The sequence below is a fragment of the Micromys minutus genome (assembly GCF_963924665.1).
Source record: "Micromys minutus genome assembly, chromosome: 6".
Taxonomy (NCBI): Eukaryota; Metazoa; Chordata; class Mammalia; order Rodentia; family Muridae; genus Micromys; species Micromys minutus.
Window position 1 is genome coordinate 50,405,211 of NC_137975.1, and position 20,858 is coordinate 50,426,068.

Sequence of the window (20,858 nt, forward strand, 5' to 3'; positions counted from 1 at the left end):
CTTCTCATTCTTCTGAGGGCAGATTAATTCAACATCTTCCACTTATCTGGAGGGGCTGGGGATTAGGACCTTTCGGAGAAGGGACAGAAACCAGTGTGTCTTGTGTGAATACCAGGGACCTGGCAGTGCAACGCTAGGCATGACTGTTTTGGGTGTGGCTCTTCCTCCCACACAGTCCCCTGCTCTCTGACCCACTCTCGTCTAGCGGAAGCAGCCAGAGTTAGTGACCCTAACTGTGGACTTGCCAGAGAAAGCAAAGATGGAAGACTCTCTTTAGTCAGGCCCTTATCTGATTTTGAGTTTGCAAATCAAAGTCACTGAACCAGGACAGGCAAATCCGAATCTCCTGCTAATCAGTATGAAATATTCATCTGGTTTCTCCTGAGCACAGGGAGCAGAGATAGATGGGATCAGCACCAGGACTGCGTCTTGGCACGCATGGCAGGCATGGCAAGCCCTCACTGGCACGAGCCCTTGCCTGTCTTCTGCAGTGTGGTCAGTCCTGGTCCAGCCTCCAGGGGGCTTCTTCTCTGTCATGCAAGAGTGCTCACATTCATGGGCATCCACTCCAGGTTGCGCACAGCCTGAGTGTCTGAGAAAGGAGACAGGTGCCTTGCTCTCTGAAGGGCTGCAAACACTGGGGAAATAGAGAAAGCTGGAGAGGAAGTCTGAGGCCAGAGGTTAAGCGTTTGCCCACTATGTCAGCACGTCACTCTGCTATAGTTCAGAGACACGCAGACGTGTTCTCTTCACACACCCCCCACCCAGGGTCTTGCTGCAAGGTCACCTACCTTTTCTTCCTCTCTCTCATTTCTAGCCCTGAGAATAGATGTCAGACTGAAGGGAAACAGGCTGCCTGCTCTCCGCATTGAGTGCCACAAGTTTCGTCTCCATGCAGGCTCGGGCTTTACACGGGTGGTGTGGATTCATTGCAAAGCTGAGGAAAAAGCTGGTACCTTAGTGTGTCTTGTGAGCTTGCTTTTGAGACGTTTTGTCAGGAGGTGTCCTTTGTGATCTGAACTCGGTGTGATTGGCACTGACTGGAGTCAGGTCAGAAGACTCGTAACCTTGCCCCATTGCTTTCTAATCCTTGGAGGATTAATCAGTGGTGTCCCTGAAGAAGACACCAGATGACGGCATGTCCTAGTATGACAGACCAGACATGGCTCTTGGGGCCTTGACCATCAGTGAAAGAAGTGTTGTCAGAATAGGCTGCAAATGAGTGTGCCTTCATTTGTGTTTCAGACAGCCCGCTTGAGGATATTGACCCCAAAGACTCCTGTCTCATTCCAAGAAACATCATGGCCGAGCCAGACTACATAGATGATGACAATCCCGAGTTAATTAGGCCCCAGAAGCTAATCAACCCTGTCAAAACATCCCGGAATCATCAGGACCTCCACAGAGAGCTTCTCATGAATCAAAAAAGGTATGTAGTTTCTCCAGCACCGCTTTCCTTCAGTGATCTCCAAGGTAACCAGGCTTCATGTTCAGTTTACAGAGGCTTCAAGGGAGTTCTGCTTGTCTGCCACATTGCAGGCATCCTTTTAACAAGCGTGCAGGAGCCAGGCAGCCTCCCCCGCAAGCCCCTACAGGTGGGGCTAGCAGGTTTCACACTCCCTCCTTTCAAATGCCTGTATATTGTCAGGGGCACTGAGTTTATTTTGTCTGTGCTCAGTGTGGGGAAGACAACATGGAGGAATCAGTTCTCTCCTTCTACCATGTGGGGTCTGGGGGTTGAACTTGGGTCACAGAGCTTGGCAGCAAGGGCCTTCACTTGCTGAGCCCATGCATGCGTATTTTACAACTTGGGTTGAAGAGAGGGTCCTACGCAGAAGAGAAATACTATTTCTTCATTGAAAGCCCCTGACATTTTGGGAAGTATAGGAATCACATTGAGTCCTGTCTTTGCTAGTGTTTTCCAGTTGCAGAGGCATTTCCAGAGCCTTAGCAGACTTAACAGACAATAACACTCCTCCTGTGTATATTCATTTTTTTTATGTAGTATTTTAAACTTTATTGTATTTCTGTTGAATTTTTTAAATGGATGCAAAATATCCCATCATCTTGTGCAGTCTGTCACTCCCAAAATTCCTCTGTGTTCTGAGGCTGGGCCCGCTGCTGCTGCTGACATATGTGATGCCTGCTGTGTGCAGTGTGTGAGGACATGTGCAGAGACGAGGTGATCGCTCCTCAGTCGGTTCCCCTTACTTCATTCTAGACAAGGTGTCTGGCGGAATCTGGAGCTTTGTGGTTGTGGAGACCGGCTGGCCAGCAAGTTCTGTCTCCCTCTATCCCCGTCTCCCAGCTCTGGGCATTACAGGCACTTGCTACTGTGACCGGGATTGCTGGCTGGTTTTGAACTGTGAATTAAAGGGAGTCCAGACTCAGGTGCTTCCGTGTTACACAGCAGTCGCTCTACCCAAGAGGACTTAAAGCAGTTCAAATGAAGCGCTGAGCCAGGGCTTACACCACTTTTCTCTAAACTCACACAGTGCGGCCTGAGCTAAAGTTAGCCTGGGAGCAGTGTGAGCTAGGGCCGTCTGTGTGCCCGGGGGATGGATCTGCAGGCAAAGCCCTTGCTCTGCAAGAGTGAGGACCAGAGTTGGGACTCACAGAACCTATGTGGATGCCAGGCAGATATGGTGGCCCACCTGTATAATCTCAGAACCTAAAAAGCAGGGGCAGAGGGGCTGTGGAGCTGGCTGGCAGTGGAGTTGCTGAACTGAGAAGCAGTGCATTCAGGTGAAATGTCGCCTCAAAAAGAGAGATAGAGAGTGATAAAAGAAGATACTCATGTGTACACATACATGCACACACACACACACAAACACACGTGTTCAAGCAGGCAAAGAAGGAATGAGCCAAACTAGAAATATCAGGAGCTTCATTCTTTGGAAATCAGGAGCCCAGGTTTTGTTGCTCTGAGACCTATTTAGCATTAGTAAGATCCAGGATACTAATAAATTGGGGCAGAGTAGTTTGTCACCTGTAATCTAGAAAATGTATCCGCGGTAAAATTAGGATTGACTTTTGCTTTATTCTCTCTGTTCACAAATTTCATTACAACTTTTCAGCTATCACTCATCTTAGAGATTAACTGAGTAGCCAGCCCCTTCTCCACCATTATTTTTAGAAGGAATTGAGGCCAAGAGCAGAACAGTCGGAAGAATGGGAACCTACACAAAGCAACTTTCAGTTTGGAGTCCACCAAACGACCATTTCCCCAGCACAATGCAGGGATAATTTCCTATGCAGGCTTACTCCAGATCCTGCGATGTCTTAGGTAGTGCTCGCCTGGGTTTGTTTGAGCCATGTGAAACCAAAGACCAAGTCCATGATTTCTTTTTTTCTATCAAGCATCAAACCAGGCAGACGTTAATAAGCATTTACCAAAAAATGCATAGACTTTTATTCAGGGCAATAAGCATCAGTCCAACAACACCCTCACTTGTGCTGGGGCCGAACCCAACAACGTCACAATCCACTGACCTAGAAGGAGAGATGCTTGTAGAGAAGTCCTGGAGTAGGACTTCTCCCCAACACTGGCATCAGGAGGACCACCCTAAAAATGTCTCAGAGGGTCAGTGAGAAGGTCAGCGGGTAAAGGCTGTCAAGCCTGATGACCTGAGTTTAGTCCTTGATACATACACATAGTAAAAGGAGAAAGGTGACTCCAGGAGTCACTTTGTCATTGTCCATTGACCTCCATATGCATGCTATGTGTCTATGACCACACATGTATGTGCATAGCATGTACACACGCACGCACGCACGTGCACACACTCACACACACACACAGGTCCACATACTCAAAACCCAAATATATGCAATAATGATTTAAAAACCCTCGCAATCTCCCTTGTTGAACTTAAATTAAGATAATATATATATTATGTTTTTGACTTGGTAATAAAGCATCATAGGCTTGGTGGCTTAAAATGTTGTAAATGTATTATGTAATTGCAGAGGATATCACTGACATTTAACCTTCCTTGTATCCAGAATCTTTATAATCAGCACTTGAAACATTTTAATTGAAACATTACATACTAAAAATGAAATAAGCATAGAATTGATGTCAATCCTGACATGGGTCGGGGATTTCAGATTCAAACTACAATACCTTCCACAAGAATACAGTGTAAATGGAGCTTCTGCAGTTTCTTTAAAGGGGAGAGGGCTTGGGTTGTGCATTCAATTTTTGGTTTTATGAGTACTGATATATTTCATATATAAAATATATGGCACAAATACCCTAATTTTAGAAGTTGGCTACTTTGACTGGAGATGTGGCAGTTAAGATCACTTGCTGCTCTTTCAGAGGAGCCAGGCTTGGCTCTCTGCCCTTATCAGACAGCTCACAACCATGTGTAACTCCAGCTCCAGGACATTACATGCTTCTGTCTTCCTTGGACACCTGTACTCACATGCACACAGACATGTGCACATGCACTTGCACATACACATACCTACACACAATTAGCTCTGCTCACCAGGATTGATCCCTGGCCAGTCATGAGGGGGTTAGAGATACTTGTCAATGTAGGTAGGCACCAGGGCTTGTAAGGACCCACCACCACGTTAGGGTTTGCTCAGCTGCTTTGGTATAACCCAGAAGATGTTATTAATAGTTGAAGTTAATTTGCCAGTAAGTTATGGAAGATGTGTGAATTTAAATTATTCATATAACTAAATTCTTAATCTTAAAATTAATTGCCTGCAGTTTTATATTGAGACCTTATGTATTCACAAAACCAAGAAAGTCTTAATTCATTATTCGTTAGTGATGCTTTTAGATTTTGAGATGGCCTTTTACTATGTAGCCCAGGCTAGTATCCTGCTTTAGCCTTCTGAGTGCTGAGATTACAGTGTGCCTTCACACCCTCCTGGTTAATGATACCAGGAACTCATGTGGGCTTTAACTGTGCTGATTACACACTGGATTTCCCTGATACCCTGTGTGCAGTTCTGTTCTTGATAATTGTGGGGTAAACCATAAAATCATAAAAGCAATCTTCCTTCTTTTATTAGGACTTAGAGCCGTTTTCTTCTATCAACTTCCTGCTAATGAAAATAGGAAAAGAGAAAATTCATTGTGTTAAAAACTATCTAGGTAGAAGAGATGCTGGAGTGTGTGTGTGTGTGTGTGTCTGTGTGTGTGTCTGTCTTTTTGTCTATATTTGTGTTTATATAGTTTTCCAAGAAGTATAAAATGTGGATTGGTTTGGGTTTGTAGTGATTTGTGTGGCTGTGTTTAAAGAGTGAGGATTTAGTATATCCCCGAATCTGATTATAAAGTACACACTGTTAAAATAACACATATATCTTTCCCTATTTCCATTAGCAGGTTGTTGGTTAGGAGAAAACTGCTGTAAGTTCTAATGAAGGAAGATTACTTTTATGATTTATGGTTCATCTCACAATTATCAAGAATGAACAGGCACAAAACCGCACTCAGGTGTCAAGGAAATCAAAGCTTTAATCAACATAATTAAAGTCCACATGAGTTCCATAACTTTTTGCTTTGTTTTGTAACCAGAATATTTTGGAAATCATTCTTTAAGGTTTATTCAGCAACTTATAGTTCAGTCGGAGTGAACAGCCTCCCTAGAAACCGCCGTCCCCCAGAGCAAATCAGCAGTCATTGGCTAGGTGAGATGGGCAGAGGGGGCAGGGGGCAGGTGCCCTGTGTACCTTGGGCCGAGTGTGCCATGTAGACAGGCTAATCAGTGCACAGTTGCATGCATGTATGCATAGCATGAGTGTGCACAGCTAGCTACTCTCTGATGTAGAGTGCTTTTCCTGCCCTGTTGTTTCATTTTTATTTGAAATATATTTAATACATTTTAATATCAAATGGAGATTATTTATGGGTCAATAGTGTAAGGAAGGAAGACAGGGAAGAGGTAGGCAAGTTCATCTAGAATCTTAGAAACCTAGGGCTGGTTAGGTTCTAAGAAAAGAAAGGTGAGTCTGGGTTGGAATGCAGTTGAGAATCCCTACCAGAGAGCATGCTCACAGGAGTCTTTTACTGTCCACTTGCCCCGAGTGTTTCATCTGGGGGATGATGGCCTGCTTGAGCTCGGTTGTCCCCATTTGAATAAATGGCCACCTCTTCTCTCTCAGGAATGTATTTCCCTGGGGTCTGCTCTCTCGTATCTCATTAAGCACACATCATTGGTGCTCTGTGATGGCTGGCAGTTAGGAGTGTGCTCCACCTCCTCTGTCCTTCAGGCATAGCTGAGTCTTGGATGTATCTGTAAAGGTTCAAGAGCCACCTTCAGGTCTGAAATATAGGAGGTGGGAGATTTCCTCAGCCATTTTTCTAAGCTGCCTTGTCACTAAACTGTCAGTCAGAACGTGAAGATTCGTGGCTGTAGCTTGTGACTTGGGTTAGATTTGCCTCATGCCTTAGGCATCTTCATCTTTATTGTAAGGAGCTGCCCCACCCACTGTGTAAGCTGCTGCCTGCCTTCCCCACAGCCTCAATGTGTTTTTATTGAATTCATAGATTTCATGAACTCTTTGGAAAATGCCTTTAGCTTCTCTTCCTTGCAGTGAGTGTCTGAGTGCTGTTGAACCATTTGGCTCGGTAACGGATACTCTCCTCTGGCTAATTCTGTTTCCATCTGTTCTACAGCTCATGCCTTCAGTTATATTTCTTTTCCTGAGAAATGCTTTTATTGAGCTGACAGTTTTTCAATCCTTTTTTGCCCCAGGGGTCTTGCCCCTCAGAATAAGCCAGAACTGCAGAAGGTAATGGAGAAGAGAAGGCGAGACCAAGTGATCAAGCAGAAGGAGGAAGAAGCTCAGAAGAAGAAATCCGACCTGGAAATCGAACTGTTAAAGCGACAGCAGAAGCTGGAGCAGGTAGGGCTTGAGTAAGGGGTCTGCTCTGAGAAGCAAGGATGCTGGATGCCAGGCAAGCAGAATTCCAGCAGACCATATGTGCATGTGTGTACCCTGAGAGAAAAACAGGAAACACATGCAGTAGAGGGCAGACATCCCATTCAAGGCAGACATTCAAGGTCCATTAGGAACCTAAAAGAAGCACCAAAGGCCAAAGCAAACCAGAAGGGCTGGGGAGAATGTTGTGGCTAAAGCATTTAGTACCAGATCCCAAGATTCTATGTAAATGTGGGGTAGATGTGGCATGGTGGCCAGCCTGTAATTCCAGGACTTGGAAGTAGACAAGGGATCCCTAGAGTAAACAAACTAGATAGAGTAGTCATGTTGACCAGCCCTGGGTTAAACCGAGAGACACTGCCTTAAAGGAACATGATGGATAGTGATTGAAAAGAGCATCCAGGTCAGCTTCAACCTTTCACATGGATGCATACATACATGCTGATGCATGGGTGCATGCACACACACACTAACACATACACACACACACACACACACTCAGATACACACACATACTAACACATACTCACATACATACTTACACACACACACACACACACTCCACACACACTCTCACACACACTATGCATGCACACACTCATGCATACACAAACCAGAAAAGTTGAAATATCTCTGTACTCCAAGTGTTGGGGTAAGTTAGTTTGAGAAAGACTACAGGAACAGCTGTGTGTGAACCCAGGATGTTCTTTGGTTTGTAGCAATAAATGAAGAATTCATGCTTTGTACAGATTAACATTCCTAAAGTTATGTATATATAACCTGTTTTTGAAAATTAAGTCTTTCAAAAAGCCCTCCAGGACATAACTAATTTCTTGTGTTTGACATTCATTCAGCTTGAACTTGAGAAGCAGAAGTTACAAGAAGAGCAAGAAAATGCCCCAGAGTTTGTGAAGGTGAAAGGAAATCTCAGGCGAACAGGCCAAGAGGTGGCCCAGGCCCAGGAGTCCTAGACCCAGGCTGTGTGACCTGGTGTGTCCCCACATCTATCTCTGCAGGAGCCCTGTCTAGGCTCTGCAATGCTCCTCTTGGGCCAAAGTCCTGAGGAAGAGAATCCAGATAGCTGAGAATTTTGACTATCAAAAAAGGATTGCGTTTGATTTACCATTTTGGTAGACGAGTCGTCTCTGACGGTTGCAATTCCCATTCGCCAAATGAAAGACATCGACCAGCACACAAGATACCATGGACCTGTGTTTAGAGACTTTAGACAAAGAAAACCACAAAACAAGCAAAGAGAACCAGGAAGCGGGCACTGGAACACACGTGAGGGTTGTTACTCAGCCTTTGCTTCCATTCCAAGTTTAGTGGGACACAGAGCCTTCCTGTTCCTTTAAAAACTAAGCAAATTGTCTGGAATCCTTCCTTGGGTTATCTGTTAGATTGTTTTGATTGCATCAAAATGCATTTTCATCTGTTACATCCAGTATTTGTATTTCATTTTGAGAAACCAGAATTACCCTCTCTCCTCCCACATTACAAATTAAGAAAGGAGGTGATTACTGTTTGTTCGATCATACATAGAACTTTGGTTGACATTGAAGTTCAGGAACAGGATAAGACATTTTAATGTGTCAGCACCCGTCATGAACTTACTGTAATTCCCTTAGGTTCTTGGTATGACAGCATGCCAGATGTCACCCTTCCTCTTCTAAGAAGGTACACATGTCCTGTCTTTTCCTATCTTGCTTTGGTAGCCATAGGTGTTCTGTTCTGTTTTAGTTTGACATTTCATACTCAACTATTTCTTCTCGCTGAAGCAATTCCTCAGTTCTTTGGCAGATGAAACTAGAGTGTGTCCCTCAACTTCTGTGTCCCATCTAGAGAGAGCAGATCTTTTGAGTTGTCCTGAGAGCAGTGTAGAGGGGAGTCCATTAGGACTGGGTGACAAGACCCTTAGATGTGGTATGGAATGTGAATAGAGGTCTGTTTCTAGGAGACTTTAGGGGAAGGCTTTTTACATTCTAAATGTTTTAGATTTGAACTTTGAACATCTCTGGTGAGTGGTCACAAGTTTCTTTCCCGTTTGTTTCTTGTGAAGAATGACTATCTTGGCACTCTCTTGGTATGATGCTGTTGGCAGGGAAGGTCCTGACTACTATGTTGCACCTCTCAGGAAAAGCTGAGGTGCTGGGCAGGGCTGCTCAGTTTCCTCATGCTAGCTAGCATGCTGTTCAAAGAGACATCTAAGTTATAAATAATATGAAAGTTCTCATGCAAAATATATTTTATACTACAGGCATGGGAGGTTTTTTTTTTTTTTTTTTTTTTTTCTTTTTCTTTTTTTGTATTTAGTACTTCTCCATAGAGATGATTTAACCAGAAATTTCTACACTGAAGACTGTTTTCTTTCATGATGCATAGAATACTGGATGTAGTGCTTTGGAATACTTGATTAGCACACTAGATGCTATTTTTCTCTGGAAACACTTGAGTCTGATAGTTAACAGGCCCAGGTTCCATTCAAGGATGAATAAGAAGTATGTGATGATAACTCACTGCTAGACAGGAAGCACGAGAGATGATTGCAGCAGGAGTTCTGGGTCCTGTCAGCAAGTGTCATCTAAATAGAATATGAGATGCTAAAGATAAGCTGGTTTGCCCCTGAAGATTGGTATGGTGACCACTGTCATCTTCCCTCCCTTTGGGGGAAAAAGTTCGTTCACTGATTGTTGAAATAAACCTCTCCAATGCACATTGTCTAGTCTTTCTATATGCATATGGAGTAATGGTGGCAGGTGGCAGGGTGAGGATTCGGGGCAATTAGACCTTTTTAATCTACCTGGAAGTTAGCCCTGGAGATGTTCTGCCTCTTGGCAGGGTCTTCAAGGGCCATTGCCAGCTCCTATAGAAGGGCTGATGCTGTTCATAAGACCAAGGGACTCTACACCACCAGGGAAAAGCTAGCTACAAACATCGCTTCCTGGTGCACTCAGACCTGTGATCTTCCTTGGTGATTAGTGCTACAGAGTCTAGCCAAAAGAGGACTTGTACAGAGCGTGAAGTGATGGCTTCTGCCAGGTCTCAGAGCATCCGGGTAGTGGGGCCTTTAGGAACCTGCTCGGCTCTGCTTGTTGAGAATGCTGTCGGTCACTCTCTCTTTGCACTGTGTAATCCAAACCCCGAGGACAGGTCACCTTTTGAGCAGTGTCGTGCTTTGAGCCACTTATGGGGGGAAAAGGCTCCATTTTTCCACTCTGTACTTTTATTAAAACAGCTCTGTGTTTTGTAGTCTCCTGCTAGTAAAGTAGTATTGCTTTCTAAGCTATAACAGTTGACTTTATTCTTCTACTCCAAGAATCTCAGCCCATTTGAGTGTACATAATATATATAAAGGGAGCCTTAATGGATTTGTTTTCATAATTTAATATTTTTTGTATTTGCTCTTGTATAATTGTTTTTTTAATGGAAAGTATTACAGAATCGAGGGTGGAATTCTTAGAACCAAAGTTATTCTTAATAAAAATCACCAATGCTTGGACCACGCAGCCATGTTTGTCTTGTTTGTTTAAGGGCTATTTAGACCTAGAGGGGAGTGTTGTAGCTTCCAAGTCTCCCTTGGGTGACTCTGACATCAGGTATGCCATCTCTTTATGCATTGTTGAATATGAAAACTTACATGGCGAACAGTTCTACCCTCACATGTCAGTGGCTCTAAATACAGCTGCCTTTTGCAGAAAGTACACAGCATTGTTGTAGCTGTTGGTCCTTCAGGTCACAAGACTCAGAATTTTAGGAGCTCAGTAAGACAGTAGAAGATACCTTTTTGGAAGGTCCAGACTTCTTTGTTCTTGTGGATAGGGAAAGTTTTAGGAAGTCTGCTTTCATGTCGGTTTTGCTTATTCAGTTGCATGAATACTACTGTCAAGAGAGAGGAGTTGGTGATGCTCTGTATACATAGCTGTATTATATTGTTACTGTTAGAGTGGCTCAAATATCTTTCCTTGACAGCTAGACCTTACTGTGTGACTTTCACTAGGCAAATGGAAATGAATGTCCATTCCTCCTAGATGGGACAGTGATGATATACCAAAGAAATGCTTCTCCTCATGTTTGGCTCAGTCATCCAGGGGTTTTGTTGGGGTTTTTACAGGAGTATGGGTGACTCAGCAAAAAGCATCATTGAAAAGCCCATTCCACATAAGGGCTCAAAAAAGCTGCATCTGCCACAGGGAGAGCCTCCTATCCCCAGCAGTTCTAGTTACAACTTTGGATTGAAAATTTGAGTTTCATGTACTTCCTAAGCCTTACATGGTGTGTGTGGGTCTTTAACCATCAATGTGAGGAAGGCATCAGAATGCCTGAGATGTGCGAAGGGAGGAGGGGACTGCTGGGAACAGAAAGGTACAGAGAGGGGAAAAGACATTACATATGAACTTAACATGGGTGCTTTTCTTATTTTTTCAATAGCAATACTCACATTTCATTAACTTGCATAATATTGTCGTTAGATATTATAAGTATTTGAAAAGCCTGCAAGGGCTCTGCATACTCTTTCAGAGGTAGAACACCTACATAACTTGCATTAAGGCCCCAAGTTCAATTCACACAAATAAAATGAATAAGGCTTTTTTGTTTTTTAATACAAGCATGCCTCCTTTCAGGAGGGAAGACATTCTGAAGCAAATAGCTATACAAAATGCTTTTACTTTTTATATATTTTGACCACTTGTCCAGTTTTGAAGATCTTTGGACTCTTGATCTTAAAGTCTGATTCAATTGCCTTTGATAGCCCAGTTGGTGGAGTGGAGGACTGTAAAGTCCCTTGGAGTAAATTTAAGCTACACTGTGAACTCAAAGACCAGCTCAGGTGGATTCCACAAATGATAGCTGCCCCTTTGGAATCGCTAACTCCCCAAGGTGACGGTCAGAATTCTATTACAAGGCCTGCATTTACTGATGTGACAACTAGAGGTGTTTTATTACCAAGGTCTTAAGATAGAGCAGTCTTAGGAGCTAGTAGCCTCACAATCACAATTTTGTCTGATTTTTCTCTTGAGAAACTTGTCTGATTATCAACTAGGGATGTTTTCAGTATCTCCCCATCTGCTCCTACACCTTCTAGCAACGGATTAATTCCCAATCAGAATCTGGAATTAGTTGCTTAGTTTTTGTAAGTAACTTTTATTGTTATGGGTTTCATCAAGGTGTGTGTACATGTTTGTGTGTGCACGTGCGTGTGCGCATGTGTGTATATGCGTGGGCATGGCAACTGTGTCGATGATGATGATGATGCTTGTGTTTATACTTGTTGAATGTGAACCCAGGGAGCATATTCTTCTACCTGTGTCCTTTGGGTATCTTCAGTTCCTGTCTCCAGAGTGACCGGCTACCAGCCCGCCTCTCTCCCTCATCTTTCCTCAGTCCTGTGACTCTGCCCACTCCCCTGCCCTGCCTCAGCCACCTTCCCCACTTAAGTCTTGCCTACTGACGTTCTGATTCAATTACAAAGGAAAGAAACTATGACATTTATTTTATTTTCCCCTCCCCACTCCCTTCTCTCTCTATTGCAGTCTTGACTTCACCTTGCCTTCCTCTTCTTCAGCCTCCCAAATGTTATCACCTGCTAACAAGCTTGGCTTTTATTTTCTCTCATCTCTTTTCACTTTTCTTTATTTTTTCCCCCTGAGAATAATTTTCCTTGACCACTTAAACGTGCCATAAATGTAATTACTTAGCTGCCCCCAAACAACTGAAACTATAATGATGGGCTTAGAGTGGCTAATGTAAGGGAAATGTCAAATCAATATACAATACATACTTAGATACAGTGACCAGAACATTTTAGAAATAACTTAGAGAAACTTAGCTTAAAAGTCGAGCCTTTGGCTAGTGAGAAGGCCCCAGTGGAGTGAAGGTAGTCCAGATACCCAACATACACTAAAATGCCATTTGAGCATGACAGCCACCTGCACTCCTAGCCCTTGGGAGTTAGAGATATGCTCCTCCAGCAAGCTGGCTAGCTAGACCAGCTAAATCCAGGGAGCTCTGGCTTCAAGTGAGAAACGCTCCCTCGATAGATGTAATGGTGAGCCATGGGGACGACCGTCCAACATTAACCTGTAACCTCCAAGCACAGATGTGTGTCTACCCACATACACACAAGCCTACAAAACTATGAAGCCTTGTTTCTATTGCTTTTATATTTTAAAAATTACTTTCCCACTACTATGGCCATACCTCTTTAATTTCCTCAAGTCTCAGGGAAACTTCAGTCAACACTACAAAAAGGAAATACTCCCCTCAGACTCACTGAAGGAGGGCGGTCTGCATTTTTGACTGTTTTTTTTTTTTTTTTTTTTTTTTTTTTTTGCTTGCGCAGAGCTGCCTGGATAGTTATCTGAGTCCAAGCACAGGCCTTGGAGCAAAGCCTTGAGCTGTTGATTTCTCATGGGAGGTGTAGAGCTGTCCACTGGATGCCTGCTTGCTGTCCGTGGGAACAGTGTGTGCCTTTGTTTCGAGTGACTAGCACTGCCTTGCCTTTACACACGCTGACCCTACTCACTGGCATCACTGAAATGTCTGCCCTCTAGACTGCAAACTTAGTAGGATTGCTTTGATGTTTGTTTATATTTGTCACAAGTTTTTGGGGATATTTGACTATTAACTTGAACATACGGATAGGTCCTCTTTAATTTGCTGTCAAGTAGGATCTGCAATATTCTCTCTATATTTGGTACTCTAATTTTCTTAATTTCTTCTTATTTTATAGTTGCTTATATTATTCCCTGTATACCTACCTTAAAATAAACACATCCATATACTTTTTTAAAAAATGTATATTCTTCATAGAATAAACAAGATGCCCATGTATACCCAATACTCTGAATACATTGGCTATGTCTTTGTATCACAGCTGTTCTGTCTTCTCAGGCAGGGTTTTGGATTGCAGCCCTGGCTCACATAGAGCTTGCTACATAGGCCAGGCTAGCTTTGAACTTGTAGAGATCCATCTCCTTGTCTCTCCACCACCATCCAGAACTGGGATTACAGGTGCACAGTTACACAGTAAGAAAAATGTTGAACCCTAAGGGTTTAAAGGACAGAAATGAAAGGAAACGTTAACTGGAAGTATTATATCAACTCAGTGTTCTTTATCATTCAAATACGATGCATCTTGAAATTATTGCCATGAACAGTATATGTGTCAGTAGGTCAGCAATCCAAGATCATATACACTCACAGTTGATATTGTCGGGGGGAGTAGTGAATTAATAATAAGACACTAGATGCAGTGTACGTACAGCACACAGGAGGTCAGGGGTCAGACACCAGTCCGGACTACATAATAAGACCTTGTATTGATAAAATGAAGTGAAGCAGGCTCAGAATAAAGAACTTCACTATCCTTTCTTGGTCCCCGTGACAGTTAGACTTGGTTCTAATTGGTAAAGAGCATTTCTAGATATTTATCTGTGGGATATTTCCAGAAACCATGAGGCATACATAGGTCACTGTTCAGAATATGCACATTGCCGGGCTGGAACTGAACCTAAACCAGCAGACGCACGCTTGGGCGAGTGGATTCTTCCCTAGCAAGTGTGTTTAAGCTCCTACCCTGTGCCCCTGCACCAGATTCCACATTCTTCAGCCTTTGCTTGAAGACCCTCACCAGCAGCTTTCAGAGAGTTTCCAAGCCTCCAGCCTTGACTGGGGCTGCAGACTTGACCTCTCCTGTTCTAACTCTTCCCAGACTGAGCAGCTGCTAGGTCCCCTGACTTTCCAGCCTGCAGTCACTCTGGGTTTGTAGGACCTCTGCTGCGGTAAGCCGACTGACACGTTCCTGATTCCTGGTTTGTAAAGTTACAAACATGTTGGCTCCTTTGCTCTTGAAAACCCCAGTGTGTGTGTGTGTGTGTGTGTGTGTGTGTGTGTGTGTGTGTGAGAGAGAGAGAGAGAGAGAGAGAGAGACTGTAGGCCTCATCATGGAAACAGTTTTTACCCTTATATGTTTTCTCTGCTACTGGATACTGGAATTTAAGGTAAGTTGGTTCCACTACTCTGGTCCTTCCTGATACTGTTTATGTTGGCTGGGGTCAAGGTGTCTGGGAACATGGAGGGAACAGAAGCCCCGTAATGAGGTACTACTACTTTCTCAGGCCTTGGCGGAACCCCAAGGTTGTTCAATCAAGGTCTTTCTGGAAAATTCTTTATCTTGGATGACGATGAAACGTCTATTTATTTTCTGTTTATGGTTCCAGGTGCCTTTGCCGGCGTAGTCTGTACATTCATTTCTCTACAAAGGCTCGAGATTTCAGTTTGGGGAAGAGAGCTACTGAAGAACTGGAGAAAGGGTCAGTCAGGTGTCAGCAAGGAGGAACACCTTACCCAGGAATCAGGGTTCATAGGTAGCTGGTATGGAACTGGTAACCAGCCTAGGCCCATGGCATGGGGAAAAGTCACTTTGTAGAACCCCAGCGAGCCACGGGTATTTTACAGCTTTAATTTGCTGAGTTGGTGCCATTATTAAAAAGCAGCTGCCGCAGTGTGAGCTCTCTCCTCATTTCCCTTTTTCTTCCTCAGTGATTTTGGTGTCTCTCAGAGATAAGCAGCCAATTAACTGCATGAACTTAACAAATACAGTTACAAGACGGCTTGCTGGCTTTAGCATTTGAAGTGTTTATAACCTTGTTCAGAAATAAGCGTGGCCCAAGACATAATCAATAATAAATGTCTAATACTATGCCACAGGAAGAGCCAGAAGACAGTAACTACGGGGGGGGGGGGGGAAGTCCAGCAAGAACACACACACACGAAATCATGGATTTATTGCTAGACGGGGGCTCACATCATTGTTCTCTGAGGGAGGCAGCGGGTATTAGCAGTTCAGGTGATAGAAACAAAACATGGGTGTTGTTTCTTTATCTTCCGATGTCTTTCTCTAGTTTCAAAAGTTAAGACTAGGTAGGTTTAGGGGCTGGGTAAGGATCTCACTTCAAATCTCCAGAAAGTACCAAAAAGCCTCTGTGATCAGACACATCTGTAGTCCCAGCAGTCCTGAAGAAAGAAGGGAGGTGGAGGCAGGAGACACTATAAGAGAATCTCTGAGCTCGCAAGGGCCAGCTAGCCTGCTTTACACAACGGCAGACAAGAGACCCTGGCTCAAGTGGAAGGCAATGATTTACACTTGTGGTTGACCTCTGACCTCCAAATGTGCATCATGGCATGTGTGTACCTATGCTTACATATCTGAAAGTGAAACACACACACACACACACACACACACACACAGTGGATGGGTGGACTTGGGGGAGGTACAAAGAAAAGCAGGTTCTCAGGATTAGTAGTAACATACAACCTGGATCAGACAGAAGAGGAACAAGTAAGAGTAACGTGCTGCATCCTGGGTGTGGTACACCCGGCAGCTGTTTCCAAATCACCCGAGGGTGTCTGTCAACATTCTTACTAGCAGTGAAATTGTATGGTCTGCCATGGCCGTCATCCACCACATGGTAGGCCATCTCTGGTCACCCATTCTGGACACATGGTGACAGGAACCAGCGAGGTCCCCGAGACAAAACTACCTCATGTCTATTCGCAAGACTACAACTCAGAAAAATTAGAGTCAGCCCCTAGTCCTTTTGAAACATCAAGGCAAACCCAAACACACATCGAAGGAATCTCACAGATGTGATACCATGGCAACTGTGAAGGGTGATGTGAAAATAATGGCCAAGGTGTGAGGTCAGGTACCCTTGACCTCAGCTTCTCACATGGTGATGGGAAACACAGCCACCGTCATCATATTCTGTCTGTGCCAGTTAGTGGGTGGAGTGTTTGACACTCAGGATCTAATAATCCTGCAGTCCCCCCTGGGTGCTGCTGTCACTGTTGCTATAGAGAAGAGAGAAGTGTAGTTCATTAAAATTAAATGAGCCCAAGATCTGCCTGCCCCATGACAGCCCTGTTCAAGCCCCAGTCCTCAGGGATGGGGCCACGCTCTTTGTCTTAGTTACTCTTCCATAGCTCCGATAAGACACTGCAAACAAGACAACTAATAAAACAAAGGGTTTAACTGAGCTTATAGTCTCAGAGAATTGGAGTCCATCATGGTGGAGAGCAAAGGCCTGACAACACGTGGCTGGCGCAGCAGCTGAGAGCTCACATCTTAATTCACAGGCTAAGGGCACACTGGGAATGGTGTGAGTCTCAGAGCCTGCTCCCAATGACACACTGCCTCCAACAAAGCCATACAACCCTTCTGAAACAGCTCCACGAACTGGGTACCACGTAGTCAAGCGTATGAGCCTATGCAGGCCATTCTCATTCAAACCAACACACTTGTGTATATTAGGAGCTGTGAGTTACCATACCTCCCCTCCCTGATATCCAGCTAACCACTCGGTTCTGCTCACTTAGATCCCTAAATATATCCTAAATTTTTGCATCCCTCCCCAATACCACTAGCATTTCAGCATGGCGGCTTCCGATATTATGGCATCCTTTTTGACCTACCTCTCATTTCCTGGCATCCTGTTGATTTGAGGGTAAAGACCAAAGCCCCAGGCATGGCCATGTATACTACAAATTAAGCTCTAATGTTTGCCTTACCCATTGCAATGTTCACACTTCGGGACTTGTCGACTGGTAAGCACACTGTACGTATCTGTCGGATCAAGGACAGAACTTACCAGCAACAACACAAAACTCCAAAACATCAACAAAAACAAAACACAAAAACCCACCAGTAGTACATTCTCCTCCAGGGGCTGTCATTTCCCAAGCCATTGGTTTTGATAAGGTTTACAATTGTGTCTGTGTGTCTCTGTGTTTGTGTGTGTTCTCGGCTGCTGAGCATGTCTCAAATTCAATCAGAAAGCAGTTGGTGACCCCTGTATTGCACATGCCACTATTACTCCAGCAGGTAAATCTGACATTTTTTATAATGTCAAGTGACTCTCAGAAAAATTTGACTATGTGGATTTCTGCATATTTCTGTCCAAGGAATTGATTGCCTGAATTTCACAATTATGTTTGAGATGATGCTAATGATGTAAGTTATACGAACTAGAGAGGTATTCGTAGATACTTCTGTGTAGGTCAAGGAGACAGAGCCATATCTCTGCAGATCTCCATATCTTCGGAGTTAACCAGTCACAGGTGATATCTGGAGAAGCACAGCATCTGAATTGCACACGGATTTTAAAAAATCTTGTTTGTCCCTAAACAGATGGTGGAACAACTATGTGCTTAGGTATTATAGGAGAACGAGAGATGGCTATGGGGATACATGCATAGGTGACACATAAATGCAGTGCCATTTTCTAGGAGGACTTGGGGGTCTGCAGGTGATCTGTGAACATCCCTTGGGTTTATTGATACTGAGTGTGCACTGAATACCTCCTGTTTCTATCCCAGGACTCAGGATTTGGCATTTTCCTCTCCATTCTATTTCATAAACATTTTATTTAATAAAGAATATTATTTATTTGTTGGCTTTTCATTGTGTGTGAGAGTTCTACAGGCATGGTATGTGTATGTGCCTGGGGCCCATGGAGGACAGAACATGGGAGAAAATTCCCTGGTACTAGAGTTATGGGGAAGTGTGTGAGCTACCCTGTAGGTGCTGGGAACCAATCCCAGGGTGTCTGCAAGAGCAGCTAGTTCTCTTAACCTAAAAGCCATTACTCCGGCCCCTTCTTTGATTTATAAAAATGGAATCCTAGGAGGGAGCCTGTTAGCCGGCCTGGTTGTGCAGGTCTCTGGTAATCAGGGCGTCTAGGACTCATAGCTCTATGTCACAGCAAGATTAGCAGTATTTCCTCTCAGAGAATATTAGAGCACTTATGTTTTTTGCTAAGTAACTTAAAAATACAGGCTACGATCAATTAATATATTTTTCATGAATGTTCTGGAATTTACATTTGAACCTTATTGAGAGATGTTTACTGCGTTCAATGATTGACATCCCATGTTGCTTTTCTTTAGAGTGTGTGCCTTTGGGGGGAAAGCAGGTTTTATTACCTAAAGGGTGTTAATAAGAGGGGTGAGAAGGGAAGGCAGAAAAAATGGGCCGGGTGGTGACAGAGCGTGCGCAGCAAACAACAGTTTCTAAAATAAAAAAATCGATTCTTATAAGAACAATTTTTACTTTGAGATTTATTTTCTATTTGAATAAATAAATGCAACAAAGAATTGTTTCTTTTGTCCTGCTCTGACCCTAGCTGGTTCAGCTCCTAGCTTCATGACTTTGCCTATGATAACTGAATAAAAATGTATAGAGAATGAGGATTTGCATTATTGAATTGTTACTGGAAAAATATTCTTCCTCCCTTTTGAAGAGCTGTATGTTTCCACCAGGGAAAGTGGGTATCGATTCCGTTGTTGTGGCTTCCTGTTGAAAGGAAGCACCATGAGAGGAAGGACATTGCATTCTGCTTTATATTTTTTGAGACAGGGTTTTCCACTGAACCTAGAGCTGGGTTGGCAGCTGGCAAACCCAGGAGGCCTCCTGTGTTCCCCCACAGCTCTGGGGTAACAGGTGCATAGGCAGCCCCACGTGACTTCTTACGTTTGTTCTGGGGACTTGAGCTCAGGCCCTCTTGCTCAGCAAACCCTCTTATTCGCTGGGCTATATCCACAACTGTCCATTTAAGTTTTTACACACAGAAGATTCATAAATAAAAAAGACGTACTGTCTCAAATGTGGCTATTTTCCTCTGCTATCATTTTGCTAAGACACCTCTTACCTCGTTCTTAGGTACCATTCACTGAGGTTCCCTCATTACACACACACACACACACACACACACACACACACACACACACACCCCACAAAGTGGGAGCTACATATGAGAGAGAACATGAGCTTAGGTCACCTCACTTGGTGTAATACTGTCCACAGCTCCTTGGTTTCCCACCTGTTTCGTACTTTAGCTTTTTGTTATAGCTGAATTAAATTCCTCTGTATGTATACAGCGCTTCTTCCCTGTCTGTTCACCTGTGGGTGGACATCCTGGTTATTCCTCCTCCTTCCTGCTGTAAAAGGAGCAGCAAGGAGTGTGGGTGAGCAACTGTCTCTAAGTTGGACAGATGTTCCTTTGGGTATCTGCCGAGGCGTGGTATACCTGAGCCATGGTGTCCGTCTGTTTTTAATTTTTGGACACCAAGAGAAGGTGAAAAAGAACATTTAACAGGCAGAAAGACACACATGCTATAAAAGCAGAAAGGAGTCTGGAGGGGAAGGATACAAGTTGTCGGGGAAGAGATGGAGCAGAAGAGGGGAGACAAGAATCCACCAAGACACTGTTTGAAAATGTCATATTGATACCCATTGATTCATACTGATTCAGGCTGGTCTAAAAATTAAACTCTAAAAAGAGTTTCCCTCCTGTCCTCCTTGCACAGTGAAGCTAGAGGTGCCTCAGTTGATCATAAATCACCCTTCTCCAATGAGTTCTTAGCTTCAGGCTCTGACTTGGGAAACAAATGTGACGTACTTTAGCAAAGCTCAACTCTCCCATCCAGCCCCCAGGGTCTGCTCCTTTCCAAGATCACCACAGCCTGCTCATAAGGGTTGCCGGTTCTGCTGACTGGCTGTGTTTCTCTTACTGTCTTATTCTGTACATGGCAATTTTGGATTTGTATACACATGTCCACATCTCTGGGTGACAGAGGAAGATGGCATAGGGACAGACACTTGGGGGTCACGGGGAAGAGCCACAGGAGGGAACAGGGATTTGAGGAGCAGACATCTTTGGGAATGAAGACCCAACCTACCTTTCCTCTCCCAAGGTTGAGCTCATTCCTTCTCTTGTGTGAACCAGTCACTTTCTGCATGTCAGCCAGCGTACAGATAGAGAAGGGGTAGTTGATTGCTAGTTTAATTGGGTTGAGGGACACCCAGGATACTAAGTAAAGCATATTTCTGGGTAGTCAATTAGGTCTCGAGGGCTCTGATCTAGTTAATAATTTAATCCTCGGATGGATTC

General features: G+C 43.9%; 1 protein-coding gene across 3 annotated transcripts in view; it reads left to right on the plus strand.

Annotated features, from left to right (window-relative positions):
* Nucleotides 1–8,647, plus strand: part of FAM107B (family with sequence similarity 107 member B) — a gene marked incomplete at its 5' end in the record, with an annotated part of 189,799 nt that extends 181,152 nt beyond the window's left edge. For all 3 annotated transcript variants that reach the window (XM_080918071.1, XM_080918073.1, XM_080918072.1), the window contains 3 exons: nt 1,246–1,429; nt 6,723–6,873; nt 7,764–8,647. In XM_080918071.1, coding sequence (XP_080774197.1) covers nt 1,246–1,429; nt 6,723–6,873; nt 7,764–7,880 — 452 coding nt within the window. In that variant the 3' untranslated portion in view covers nt 7,881–8,647. The remainder of the gene's footprint in view (nt 1–1,245; nt 1,430–6,722; nt 6,874–7,763) is intronic.
* Between the last annotated feature and the right edge of the window lie 12,211 nt (nt 8,648–20,858).